Below are 14,417 nucleotides of genomic sequence, written 5' to 3' on the forward strand. Positions count from 1 at the left end.
TGTGGGGCGCACACAGCCTGAAGAATCACTGGGAAGGCACACCTGTTTACCCAGCAAATTCTACTCTGAGAATTGTATTCAGTGAAAGGACAGGTTGACAAAGATGAGTTTAAGCTTGCCTCTCTGTAAAAATTTGAAGCAATCTAAAAGGTTCTCAAAGTGAAATTTGTTAGACTGTGGCATTTTTATACATGGAGTATTATGTAACTATTAAATGATTTCTATGGTGTATTCTGGGAAAAAACTTAGTCATAAAACAAGATGTTATTCATTGTTTACAAGTGATCTGCAAACTCTGGCCCACAGGCCACAGGAGCCCTTCAGCTAGTTCACATGGCCCTTGAGTGGAGAATGGTCTTACTTTCTTTGTTGTTTTTTTGGCTGCGTTGGGTCTTCGTTGCTGTGCGCGGGCTTTCTCTAGTTGGGGAGAGTGGGGGCTACTCTTCGTTGTGGTGTGCGGGCTTCTCATTGCAGTGGCTTCTCTTGTTGCGGAGCACGGCCTCTAGGCCTGCAGGCTTCAGTAGTTGTGGCACGCGGGCTCAGTAGTTGTGGCTCGTGGGCTCTAGGCGCGTAGGCTTCAGTAGTTATGGCGCACAGGCTTAGTTGCTCCGTGGCACGTGGGATCTTCCCGGACCAGGGCTCGAACCTGTGTCCCCTGCATTGGGAGGCGGGAAGTCCCTGGTCTTACAGTTTTAATAATTGAAAAAAATTAAGACTGTTTTGTGATAGGTGAAAATCAAATGAAGTGTCAGAGAGCAGAGATCAAGTTTATTGGCACGTGGTCATACCCACTTTTTGGCGTATTGTCCACGGTTGTTTGTGAGCTACGGTGGCAGAGCTGAAAAGTTGCAGCAGAGACCACCTGGCCCACCAGGACGATGATATTTACCACCTGCATTTTACAGAAAACGCTTCCTGACTCTCACTTTATTCTATGCAAAGTCTGGAAAGGAGAGAGGGGAAAATATTGGCAGGCAGCACTCTGAAGATTGATCTTCATTTTCTTATATTTTTCTATGTTTTAATTTTTTGCATAAGCATGTATTACAGTGACTCTTAAATCAAGTTACTCTTTCAAAGTTAAGGATTATTTGTTTTTTGGGGTTTTTTTTTGCGGTACGCGGGCCTCTCACTGTCGTGGCCTCTCCCGTTGCGGAGCACAGGCTCCGGACGCGCAGGTTCAGCAGCCACGGCTCACGGGCCCAGCCGCTCCACGGCATGTGAGATCTTCCCGGACCGGGGCACGAACCCGTGTCCCCTGCATCGGCAGGTGGACTCTCAACCACTGCGCCACCAGGGAAGCCCAAGATGGCCATATTTTAAAATTGTGGATATAATGCATGATTGCGCTGACCACTTATACAGTTGAAGTTTGATGTTGGAAAGCTGACTTCAAATAAATCATTGCATCATGTATCCCAAGTTAACCTGTATCAAATGACTAAAATACTACATTTATACTTCTTCCTTGTCCCCTCCTTCCCTCCGTGCTCCCCCCAGTGTTTCATGATGAGCCCCTTGGAAAGCACCCCCATAGTAAGCTCCCCTCCTGTAGGGAGTTCTCCCAAAGGCATATTTGGTAAATGACCTGGGACCCCCTGCTGACCGTAGGCCAGAATGAGGAGTTAGAACCTCTCGGACCCCATCCAAGGGAAATTTAATAACCGGTGTATTAAAGGACGAGTGTTGTGAGCTGGTAGGTCTTTGTGCTGGGCGCTGGGGGCCACCAGAGGCTGGGATGGCACTCAGACCCCATGGCCGGCTGGCTTCATCCCTGTACATGCAGGATGGTGGGAACAGCCAATGTTAAGTCAACCCTACCAGCCTTGGGAGTCGGGGGAAGAGCCCTGCAAGGCTACTCACGGGTCTGGCTCACACACCGGAGGTTCAGCCTTGCCCGCTCCTGAATTTACTTAACAGTATCGGCCTATTGCAGGGTGTCCCCTGTCACCCTGGGGCTACCAGGACCCAAATGCCCAGAGGGGTGTCGTCTGGTCAGGAATCATCTGGGTCTACAAACTGCCGCTCAGCACTTTTCCCGTCCACGTGGGGGAACTTGGTTGTCTTCGAGCAGGTGGTTTGCAGATGGTTTCCTCCCATGGCACGGGTGCTGGGCTGCCCCGAGCTCCCATGGACCTGACCCAGCTCTCATGCGTCACCTGCTGTGCCATCCGCATATCACCTGCAGGGTCCCAGCCCCAGGCGCCTCTAGCCCTTCCCGTCATCCCGTCTCCCCTCTGCTCCCTGACCCCAGTGTTCCTGGACCCCATCAGGGCCTCCACCCTGCCCTTCCCTCTGCCCATCTTGCCTCCCTCTTTTTCTCTCTGGACTTGGATTCCACAGCCTGTCACCATCACCCCGACCTCGGCCCTGGGGCCCCAAGCACAGCAGACCCATCCCCAGCGCGGTCCAGGTGTCTGCCTGCTTTGGTCCTGCACAGCCGGAGAAAACCCCCAAATCGCTGGCTCATCTTCCTTAATTCATGAGCCCTGACTCTGATGGCCCCAGACCACCACTCTCTGTGCCCTTAGAACCTGTTTTACACCCGCTTTCTGACTCCGGTGCCGTCTCCCCATCCTCACTCTGAGTAGATGAACTTATTTCACCGAGGAAACGTGAACATTCTAAAGAGACCTCCCATCTGCCGTTCCCAACCGGTTCCCTCTCCTGAAGTTAAATAATTTCCTACTCTTGCATGCCGATCTCCCGGTCCTGTCCTGTATCCCTCCGTAGTCACGTCTGCACTCCGGCAGGTGTGTGAAACTCAGGAAATCGGGTCATGGCACCAGCTGCATTTGGAAACAGAAACCTGGACCGCCCCCTTCCTTTGCAAAGCTAATGACGTTTCCACCTGCCTGCTGCATAAGCCCGAGTAAAAATTGACGATGACTATAAACTGCAGCTGACGGTGAAGTGTGTTTTTCCCGGCTGATCTTAAGCGATGCCTTCTCATGCTTTAGTTTGTCAACATGCCCTGCCTTGTGTTAAAATATTTTTCCTTTCCCAGGACATGGGCAAATTTTCCCTCACCTACGAGGCCTCCATGACCCGGCTCTTCCGAGAGGGCAGGACGGAGACCGTGCGTTCCTGCACCACTGAGTCGTGCAACTTTGTGCTGGCCATGGTGGACCCCACGCAGACGGTAGGTGCTGCCCGGCCGGGAGCGGGACAGTGCTTTTCACAGAACAGCCCCTGAGGTTGACACGCAGCCTTCCCTGATTAAATCCCGTGCATACTTTCTCCAGCAGGTCTGTATCCAGCATCTCCTTTCCTTCACCCCTCTCGAAGGGACAGAAAATATTAAAAGGTGACTGTCGGGGTCTTCCCCGGTGGTCCAGTGGTTAGGACTCCGCGCTTCCACTGCAGGGGGTGTGGGTTCAACCCATGGTCGGGGAGCTAAGATCCTGCATGCCTCGTGGAGTGGCAAAAAAAAAAAATTTAAAAAAAGAAAAAAGGAAACCGTCAGGACAGACACAAAGGTTCATGTTTGCATCAAGCTTCTGTCCTTCTGTAACTCCTATAAATCAGATTATACTTCCTAAGAGTCTTCAAATCAGAGCAGTACACAGCCAGTGAATAAAGGAGTGGCAGGGAGATGCTGCAAGACAGTGCAAGTAGTCAGTGTCTGGGTGGGAAAACTGACTATCACAGGAGCCTTCTGCTCGGGGTTCCTGAAGCCCGCTGCCCATGCTGAAGCTCCTTGAGCAGGCTTGGGGCTCCAGGTTTTCTGTACGTCGCCTTTGACGATCCTAGCGGTGGCCCATGACGTATCATCAGTTCATTTTTGTAGGTAAAGGAACAGAGACTTAGATGGATTCAGCAAACTGCTGGGCCGCACACCTGGTTAGGGGCTGAGGTCCATCCACAGCCAGTTCTGCCTGACCCGGAGGGCAGGTGCCTGCTGACCCCGGAGGAGACATGGCCCAGGGCTCTTGCTCTGCCCTGGAGGAACCTCCGTTCTGGAAAGGCTTTCGATTCTGTGGGAAGAGCTCAGGAGGTCTTGTGACGGATTGCTCTGATCTGTCACTAGCTGCCTTCAGAATCAGCCTTGAGGACCGGTTCTGGAGTGGGTGGGCCAGAGCCCGGATGGGCCTCCACATCCCACGGAAGGGTGCCGTGTCACCTCGTTCTGTGATTGACTGAACAGGGCCCAGACGAGCTGAAGCAGGCTTTTCGGGTCCAACCTGAAGGCCCCGGAAGCGCTGTTTTAGTAGAGCTTCCAGACCACTTTGGAGGGTTATTTATGACCCGCAGGAACATCACAGCCCGCTGAGAGGGACAGACCGTCATTTCCACCTGATGAGGCTTGGAGGCTGGCGCTTTCCTACCTGCTTGGTGGTCTCATTTGTATAAAAGGTGGAATGATTGATGCCCAGTGGGCTGCACACAGGACCCCGAAACTGCCTCTCCAACAACTTGTCCCCCTGCAGCCTCCACGCCGCCCCGTTCGCAGCGTATCTGCGGAAGCGGCAGTCGGCCAGTGGGGTTTCTGGTCAGGTCGCCTTGGCAACCACCCAGAGACACCCCACACACACACCCGCACCGCCACCAGTGACGTGCTTTCTCAGCACCCCGTCGGACCGCTGGAGAGAAGGGCCGTGAGCCTCATCCTGGAGCTTAGCCCATGACGCACGACTTGAAAGTCCTCGTCTTTTGTTATTTTAGGTTGAACAGAGGCTCAAGTTATTCAAGATTGCGTCCAAGAAGCATCAGCACCTGTGCCACCTGGCGATGACCGGCTCCGGGATCGACCGCCATCTCTTCTGCCTCTACGTGGTGTCCAAATATCTCGCTGTCGACTCCCCTTTCCTGAAGGAGGTGAGTCACTTCTGGGGCAGCCCACTCAGCTTTCTTGGCTAAACCAAAACTTCGTAGATCAGTAGCACAGCTTTGCCAGTCGGAACTGGCCTCACAGGTGGGTCTTGGGGCTCAACTGTCCTCACCATGGAAAATTGGAGCCGCATTTCTTCATCCCCTGGGATGCCATGGCTTGTACTAAAATAATTAGCAGGGGATGAGCTCTGAGTGTTGTTTTTCTTTTTTTTCGGCCGTGCCACGCAGCATGTGAGCTCTTAGTTCCCCAACCAGGGATCGAACCCAAGCCCTCTGCAGTGGAAGTGTGAAGTCTTAACCACTGGACTGCCAGGGAAGTCCCAATAAAATTTAATTTTTTAATAATGGCTGTGTTTGGGCTTCCCTGGTGGCGCAGTGGTTGATAGTCCGCCTGCCGACGCAGGGGACGCGGGTTCGTGACCCGGTCCGGGAGGATCCCACATGCCGCGGAGCGGCTGGGCCCGTGAGCCATGGCCGCTGAGCCTGCGCGTCCGGAGCCTGTGCTCCGCAGCGGGAGGGACCGTGATGGTGAGAGGCCCGCGTACCGCAAAAAAAGTAATAATAAAAAAATAATGGCTGTTTAACAAGCAGCTTGGAAAGTTCCGGAAATCTGGCAGCCATCTTAGGGGAGCTGGTACCAGTCAGCTCCAGCACACCACTGCCCCCGTTCCAAATCTTACGTATCTGCCACCTTCCCTGCCTTAAGACCCCATCAGCCGGTGTTGGCCCCTCCAGTCCGGGTGTCCTCACCTGCTCCATCCCTCTCTGCAGACCTCCTGCCCCGAGCCGGCGAGGCCTTCAGGGACATAGGCCTCTGGTGTCTGAAACAGTGTGAACACCGAGCAAGCCCTTTCTTGTCTTCCACCCGGGCTCCTCGGGGCCAGGAGAGGATGGAATTGGGAAGTGTCGTTGGAACATTTCCTTGTTTTACTCCACAGGTGCTATCTGAGCCTTGGAGATTGTCCACCAGCCAGACCCCTCAGCAGCAGGTGGAACTGTTCAATTTGGAAAGGAATCCAGAGTACGTGTCAAGCGGAGGCGGCTTTGGACCGGTAAGCGGCCAGGCGTCTGCAGATACTGATGGCAGTCTCACAGTGAAAATGTCAGAAATCCCCTTTGCCCGTGGCCTCGTTGCCCAGGGTTCTATTGGTGGATCGGCCGTGCCCCGCAGCATGCAGGATCTTAGTTCCCCGGCCAGGGATGGAACCCGTGCCCCCTGCAGTGGAAGCGCGGGGTCTCAACCCTTGGACCACCGGGAAGTCCCCCCACGGATCCATTTAAACCTTTTCCGTAGGTTGCTGACGACGGCTACGGGGTGTCGTACATTCTCGTGGGTGAGAAGCTCATCAGTTTCCACATTTCTTCCAAGTTCTCCTGCCCTGAGACAGTGAGTACAAAACAAAAGTTCTCTTTTCTAAAGTTGGGGTTTTTCACTGTTTTCTTTTGAGCACATCCTTGATTTGACAGAAAATTTCAATTCAGTTATGTACTCTTACTTGGTTGGGACATTTTCAAAACAAGGATTTTGAAAGTCTCTTAATAGTTTTAAAGGGATCGATCTTATTTGGTTGAAAGTGTGTATCTTTGCTGGTCACAGTGGTTTTAAATCATAACGTTGGAGTGCTTCTGCAGCTTCCAGACTCTCTGTAACATTGGAGGGTGGATTCAGATTCGTGTGCACGTGCTAAGAAATACATATACACATTGAAGCAGGGGTCTGCAGTGTTCTCTGTGAATGGAACCCGTGACCACCTTCCTAGCATGGCACATTTAATCCTTATTTATATTCTCTCCTTTCCACATGGTACATAGCCTGACAGGCAATGCCAGGCTCACCTTTAACAGAGAAGATTGGAATTCACTTGCTTATTGTGTTTTATGTAACGCATTGACATTAGGGGAAGCCTTAGATTAGGGGAAACCACACCCACACAGAATGTAAATTGGTGCAGCCACTATGGAAAACAGTATGGAGGTTCCTTAAGAAACTAAAAATAGAGCTACCATATTACCCTGCAATCCCCCTCCTGGGCATATATCCAAAGAAAACTCTTAATTCAAAAAGATAACATGCACCCCAATGTTCATAGCAGCACTATTTACAATAGCTAAGACGTGGAAGCAACCTGAATGTCCATCAAGAGATGAATGGATAAAGGAGATGTAGTGTGTGTGTGTGTGTGTGTGTGTGTGTGTGTGTGTGTGTACACATACACACACAGTGGAATATTACTCTGCCATAAAAAAGAATGAAGTAATGCCATTTGCAGCAACATGGTTGGACCTAGGGATTATCATACTAAGTGAAGTAAGTCAGACAGAGAAAGATAAATATCACATGCAATCACTTATATGTAGAATCTTAAAAAATGATAAAAATGAACTTATTTACAAAACGGAAATAGAGTCACAGACATAGAAAACAAACTTACGGTTACCAAAAGGAAAAGGGGGTGGGGAGGGATAAATTAGGAGTTTGGGATTAGCAGATACACATTACTATATATAAAGTAGATGGTCAATAAGGACCTACTGTATAGCACAAGGAACTCTACTCAATATTCTGTAATAACATGTATGGGAAAAGAATATGAAAAAGAATGGATATATGTATAACTGATTCACTTTGCTCTATATCTGAAACTAACACAACATTGTAAATCAACTATAATATAAAATAAAAATTAAATTAAAAAAACAAACTATCAGAGTTATTGCACTGCAAAAGATAAAGTGTTGGAAGCTAATGGAAACTTCAGCAGGTGTGTGACAATTAGCTGAGGCATGGAAACGATGTTTGCTCCATACAATAAGTTATATGACAAGAATAAGACAAGTACTGTTCAAACTACTCTTTTTTTTTTTTTTTTTTTTTTTTGCGGTACGCGGGCCTCTCACTGTTGTGGCCTCTCCCGTTGCGGAGCACAAGCTCTGGACGCGCAGGCTCAGCGGCCATGGCTCACGGGCCCAGCCGCTCCGCGGCATGTGGGATCTTCCCGGACCGGGGCACGAACCCGTGTCCCCTGCATCGGCAGGCGTACTCTCTACCATTGCACCACCAGGGAAGCCCCAAACTACTCTTGATAAGTTGTTTTTACAAAGAAATAAGCACCTTAGTTTTCAAAAACAAAACAAAACAAATATACACTACTATATATAAAATAGGTGAGCAACCAAGTCGTACTGTATAGCACAGGGAACTACATGCAGTGTCTTGTAATAACCTATCATGGAAAAGAAAAAAAACACACACTCACACAAACATGTTTGCTATCTTTTTTAACCCTTAACATCTCTCCAGACGCTATAACTTAATGATTAAGCGACTAAGTCAAAGCTTAGAGAATTGGTAAAAAGGAATGTTAGTTCTTCGAGTCAGATTACAAGTGAAAAGGCTTGAAATGTGAGAATTTCCACGTTGTAACCTGTTTCTGTTTTTTGTTTTTAAATGAAAGGATTCTCATCGCTTCGGGAAGAACCTGAAACAGGCAATGATTGACATCGTGAGTTTGTTCGGGCTCAGCTCCAATTCCAAAAAGTAAATCCCTTAGCACTGCCGGGAAGGAAAATGAGCTCTTCGGATGAAAAACCAAATGAAAACTAGCTGTGAATCCTGATTGTAGTTCAGGATGAAAATTTGCTCTAAAAGACTCAGACGTTTCCTTTCCTTCGAGGGTTTGGTGTTTTTGCTTTTCTAGATGGCAGGCTCCACCCCATGAAGTATAACCCTACTCCTTCCAAGCAGGTCCTAACCTGGGGGACATTGGATAAAGTCCCCCCTAAGGTCTTCCCATCACCTTGTGTTTCTTAAGGGGTGAAACTGTCGTTGAGCGATTTATGGAATGAGTGGGGCTGTGGCTTCATACGCGTTGGAAACAACCGACCCGGCACGCTTCTTCGGCGGCCACTGGACACTTGGTACTTACGGGCATTTAATTTTATCAGAGCGATGTAAACATTTGTTTCCTTCCGGGAGAAAAGCATTGTTTAAGCTGCAGATGTTAGCAGTTAATAGCCAACGCACATGCAATGCACTAACCAAGAAAAGTTGTGCTTTTGGAACCCATTCTGTCCCTGTGGTAACTCTGTCACTGTCTAGTTTGGTCGTCTGCATTTGCCTCCATGTTTGAAGCATGTAATATGCCTCATCTTTAGTTTTCCTGACCTTGCAAGTCTTCAAAACCCAGTGCCTTAAAAACGGGAGGCCCTAAATGTAAGGGAGACTGCACGAGAGATTTATTTTGTAAAGTCTTTAGGTGGAATTGTGGGTGTCTTACTCCTTCTCAACTTACTGGGTGGATAACCCTATGTAGGCATTTTACTGTGGTGTCCCTGTATCCCAGAAGGACCAGTTCCCTTACGAGGGCAGCTGTGCTGCATTCCCCCATCAGACTGCCTTCCTTATGCTTCCTCCTTAAGCTGCAAAAGAAGACGTGGGCATGCCTCAGAAATGGGGAGCGAGGGATGTGGTGGTCAAAGATTATGTGTCTGGAGTACTCACCGAAAAAGCAAACATCCTAGGTACCTCAGGGTTCCTGCTTACCCAAACTGGCGACATTTGCCACTGAGGAAGGAACAAAACTTGAGAAAAGCAAACCTCAGGGCAGTCAGGGTTGGGCATCCCAGCTGGTGAGAGAGGAGACCCGCTCCCGTTTCCAGGGAGACGGAGGGAGATGGGTTATCGGTGACCTCCTAGAATGTCGCAGGTGACAGGTGCTGGGTTTAACACAGCCTACCCTTCGGATGGGAGTGCCTTGATCGAGTGACCAAAAAGCGATGAGGCGCTGAATCGTCTTCAGTATTTTAAAAGAACGGATCATGGAATGAAATAATACCCACTGCCTCTGGGCTGTAATGACAAGCTTAGCTGTCCGTCTGTTAAAATCATGTATTTATTTTTCTGACCACTATGTTCTGGTGGGGCTCGCCTCTCTAAGAGTTCTGAACTCCACTGATGCGGGGACGAGGCCGAACCCTCGGAGCCGGAGGAAGGCGCTTGCTGCAGAGCACGTGCATATTTTATCCCTGTACATGTTGTGATGTAAAAACCCCACCTAAATGGGCCAAAGACTTTTTTTTTCTTTTAAAAGCAAGCAGAAATGAGAACAGACAAAAAAAGCAAAAAGGGATATCTAACCACCACAGCAACAAAAGGCCCTGTTCATCTGTGTTATGTAGTCAAGGAGGCGTGAGGGGTACAGCCCCTCTGCCTCAGCGAGGCGTAGCTTCCAGTCGAAGCCAGGGCCACTGAAATCATACACTGTTGACCACTGAGCAGTCTGTATTATGATTCACGGGTGAATTCGAGCACAGACGTGTTAGCACTCAGACTTATTTGGGCTTGTCTCTCAGGTTTTAAGTGTTTCCAATGTAATCACTGCTAATCCGTGCAGTTATCAATGCAATTTTATATTCCCTAAAAGGAGGAAGAGTGGGTTTTTACTGTACATGTTGAAAGCAGGAGGTAGGAGTGTGATGTATTTAATTGAATTTGGAGTAAGCCATAGTCTTCACGGAGCTGTGGTCTGAATTTGTGATCTTGAATTGGCCATTGCATGTAAATACAATATGCTTTTTTGGATAAATCTTAGAAATGCAGTATGAATGTTATCATTAATAAAACCATTAATCCCAGTCTACCACAGTATTGCTTTCTGTCTCTTTTGTTATACTGATAAGGAGGCTATAGGTCAAGTTCCAGGCTCAGGCACTTGGGACAAAGGTGACCGACAAGATATGCAGAAAAGGCCTCGGGTTGGGCAGAGTGGGCATCGCTCGATTCACACACCTGACAGAGAAGGGTGGCTGCTAAGAAGGGCTGTGGATTTTGCTGTGTTCATTTGTGCATCCTCACCCTTGCCCCGGGGCTTAGAACAGTGCCTGACATAATAGGTGCTCAATAAATACCTGTTAAATACATGAATTCTGTTTTCTCCACAGTTCTTATTGAACACCTACTGTATGCTTAGCTCTGTTCTAGGCACTGGGAATACAGCGGGGACCCCAAAAGGTTCTGGCTGTCGTGGAGATCAAATTTCATTGGGAGGAGGTTGAGAACCAAGGAAACCTCTCAAAGGATCTTAAGGGTTCCTGGGCACTTGTATGTGTGTGTGGGGGGGGTGGGGGAAGAGTAGCTGGCTTGGGGAGGAGGCTGATTTAGAAATGGGTTTGGGGGAATTGCCTGGTGGTCCAGTGGTTAGGACTCCTCGCTTCCTCTGCAGGGGGCCCGGGTTCCATCCCTGGTCAGGGAACTAAGATCCAGCAGGCTGCATGGCCAGAAAAAAAAAAAATGGGTTTGAGCTGAGGCCTGAATGACAAGACAGAGCCGGCCTTGGCCAATCCAACAGGGCCAGAGGAGCATCTCAGAACTGCAGGTGCTCAAAGGCTCCAGGCCTTTGATCCTGCCCGGCATGGTGACACACAGGTGGCCATGCACGCCTGACCCATGGGGACTGCTCACTAGAAATGTCTGATGTGTGAAGGAGTGAGCAGTACGGCCTGGGGGTTGATGTGCTTCTCAGGCTATTCAAGCTCTTCACGGTTTTTCACTTGGGTTCTTCAGTTTATATTGCCTACAGTTTGGGAAGCCTGAGTTGCATTCTCAGGCCTGCCCCCAAACTCAGCTGAATTCAAAAAGATGTGGCTTTTCCAGCCATAAAATTAAGAGTAAGGAGATCCAGGGCTTCCCTGGTGGTGCAGTGGTTGAGAATCTGCCTGCCAATGCAGGGGACACGGGTTCAAGCCCAGGTCTGGGAAGATCCCACATGCCGCGGAGCAACTAGGCCTGTGAGCCACAACTACTGAGCCTGCGCGTCTGGAGCTTACGCTCCGCAACAAGAGAGGCCGCGACAGTGAGAGGCCTGCGCACTGCGATGAAGAGTGGGCCCCGCTCGCCACAACTAGAGAAAGCCCACGCACAGAAACGAAGACCCAACACAGCCAAAAATAAATAAATAAATAAATAAAAAAAAGAGTAAGGAGATGCACATGCACATGTGTATGTTGATCTCCAGAGAAAGGGCTGGAAAGATGCACCGCAGACTTCACAGGGATTCCCTCTGAAAGGCAGCGTGATCGCGGATGGTAGGGAACCCAAGGGGACTTCAGCTTTATCTGTAATATTTAATTATTTCGGTAGGAGAGTTTATGTACTGTACAGGTCTTCATCGACCTGTGATAGGGTTAAGTCCTGATAAACCCACAGGAAGTCATAAATGCATCTAATAAACCCACCCTACCAAACAGCACAGCCTAGCCTAGCCTACCTGAACTGTGCTCAGAATACTAACATTAGCCTACAGTCGGGCAAAACCATCTAACACAAAGCCTATTTTATAATAATGTGTTGACTGTCTCATGAAATTTATTGATACTGTCCTGAAAGTGAAAAACAGAATGGTGGTAAATGTATCGGTTGTTTATCCTTGTGATTGCGTGTCTGAGAGCTGCCCGGCATCACTAGAAGGGAGCATACATATCCCTAGCTTGGGAAAAGAGCAAAATTCAAAATTTGAAGTTTGGGTCTTCCCTGGTGGTGCAGTGGTTGAGAGTCCGCCTGCTGATGCAGGGGACGCGGGTTCGTGCCCTGGTCCGGGAAGATCCCACATGGCACGGAGCGGCTGGGCCCGTGAGCCATGGCTGCTGAGCCTGCAGGTCCGGTGGTTTCTACTGAATGCATATCACTTTCCAACCATTATAAAGTTTAAAAATCCTAAATGTCCATTGACAGATGAATGGATAAAGAAAATGTGGTACATATATACAATGGAATATTACACAGCCATTAAACAGAATGAAATAATGCCATTTGCAGCAACATGGATGGACCTGGAGATTATCATGCTAAGTGAAGTAAGTCAGAGAAAGACAAATATCATATGAAATCGCTTATATGTGGAATCTAAAAAAAATTAGAATGATACAAATGAACTTATTTACAAAACAGAAACAGACTCACAGACTTAGAGAAGGAATTTATGGTTACTGGGGGGAAGGGTGTGGGGGAGGGATAGATTGGGAGTTTGGGATTGACATGTACACACTGCTATATTTAAAACATAACCAACAAGGACCTACTATAAAAAAAAATCCTAAATTACAGATATTCTGTATAACTAAAGAAAAAATCTGTCCTAATTTTAATCTGAAGAAGCAACTAAAGCTTTCTATGGAGTCCTGCCCTATAGATCATAGGCACACAGGAAATGAATTCTCCAAGAACTGGACAGTATTTCAAGGCAAGTATGTTTGCAATGAACTAGTGGCTGGGAATATATTTTAAGTCGTTCACATGGTAGGAAAATTCCAACAGTGAGAATTTAATTACATTATGTTCTTTTAATGTCAGCTTTTAATGTCCCATTATAATTTTTCAGATAAGAAAGTCCCAGCAACTTAAAGCTGTGCCTTAAATTTCCGGATTGTCGACTGTGCAAAATTTTCTTGCGATTTCTTGAACGCTGAAGTGTACAGCCAAATAGTGCATAGTGCTGGTGTGCCTTGGTTACTACTGTTTGATTTAGGAAGGTATTTTTTCAGTGAGATTAGAAAGCGAATGTCTTACTTTTTTTTGTTTTTTTTGGCCGCGCCGAGGGTCTTGAAGGATCTTAGTTCCCCAGCCAGGGACTGAACCCGGGGATTGAACCCTGGGCCTTGGCAGTGAAAGCCCGGAGTCCTTGGGTTGCTTACATTGACAAGAGACGCCTAGTCTTCCTCCCAAGCTCCGGCACCAAGGACCTGAAGTGCACGCTAGGTTGGGAACTTGCATGTGCCGATCCCTGGCCGTCCACCCACCCGCGGTGCTCCGTGGCTGGCCGGGCTCTGTCCTGAGGAGCTGAGGGGCAGAAAAAATACACGGTCAAGATTAAGGTCTGAGGTCAAGCCAGGGAGTCCCAGCCAGAGCTGCCTCAGACTGGCCTGGGGGCTTCTGGTTCCCCACCTGAGCCTGGAGCTGCTGGTCCCGGGAGTGCCCTTCCCCGTCCACCTCCCCTCAACTGGCCGGTCCCTGGCCTCCGGCCCCGACTCCGCCCAGCTCGCCCCGCCCACCACCCTCCAGCACTGTCACGGGGGCCGCCTCCCCCGCCCCCATCCCTGCTTATCCCCTCGCACTTCCGGGACCCGCCCATGCCCCCACTAACTTCTGCGCCCCGCCTTCGCATCACCCCCAACCTCTCCCACCCTCTGACCCCGCCTCACGTGCCCCGCCTCCGCCTCCGCCTCTCCCTGGCCCCGCCCACCTCCGCGAGCCCCGCTTCCGCGAGCCCCTGGCCCTGCCCCAGTCCGTGGCCCCGCCTCCTCCCCAACGGCCAGTTGCTCGGCCCCGCCCTTGCGCTCGGTGCTCTGCCAGCTCCCGGGGCCACAGGTGCGCCGTCTGAGGAGTCCTGACTCGGCGCCCCTCCGGTGCCTGAGACCCCGGCCGCCGTCGGGTTTCCCCGCGGTCCCCGGCCCGGCCTCGGGTCTGCAGAGGGGAGGGGGACGGTGGGCCCCCTAGTCAGCCTCGAGGGGGCGGCGGGACCCCCCTCTCCAGTCGTCCCCGTCAGGGGCGGCGGGACCTCCAGGTCTGCCCCTCGGGAATGACGGACCTC

General features: G+C 49.8%; 1 protein-coding gene across 2 annotated transcripts in view; it reads left to right on the top strand.

The window, feature by feature from the left end:
* CPT1A (carnitine palmitoyltransferase 1A) overlaps positions 1-10,477 on the top strand; it is a 61,018-nt gene extending 50,541 nt beyond the window's left edge. For both annotated transcript variants that reach the window (XM_030833252.2, XM_030833253.3), the window contains exons 15-19: positions 3,008-3,142; positions 4,666-4,818; positions 5,772-5,885; positions 6,128-6,220; positions 8,289-10,477. In XM_030833252.2, coding sequence (XP_030689112.1) covers positions 3,008-3,142; positions 4,666-4,818; positions 5,772-5,885; positions 6,128-6,220; positions 8,289-8,375 — 582 coding nt within the window. In that variant the 3' untranslated portion in view covers positions 8,376-10,477. The remainder of the gene's footprint in view (positions 1-3,007; positions 3,143-4,665; positions 4,819-5,771; positions 5,886-6,127; positions 6,221-8,288) is intronic.
* The last annotated feature ends 3,940 nt before the right edge of the window (positions 10,478-14,417 follow it).

Source organism: Globicephala melas, chromosome 8 (genome assembly GCF_963455315.2).
Source record: "Globicephala melas chromosome 8, mGloMel1.2, whole genome shotgun sequence".
Lineage (NCBI taxonomy): Eukaryota > Metazoa > Chordata > Mammalia > Artiodactyla > Delphinidae > Globicephala > Globicephala melas.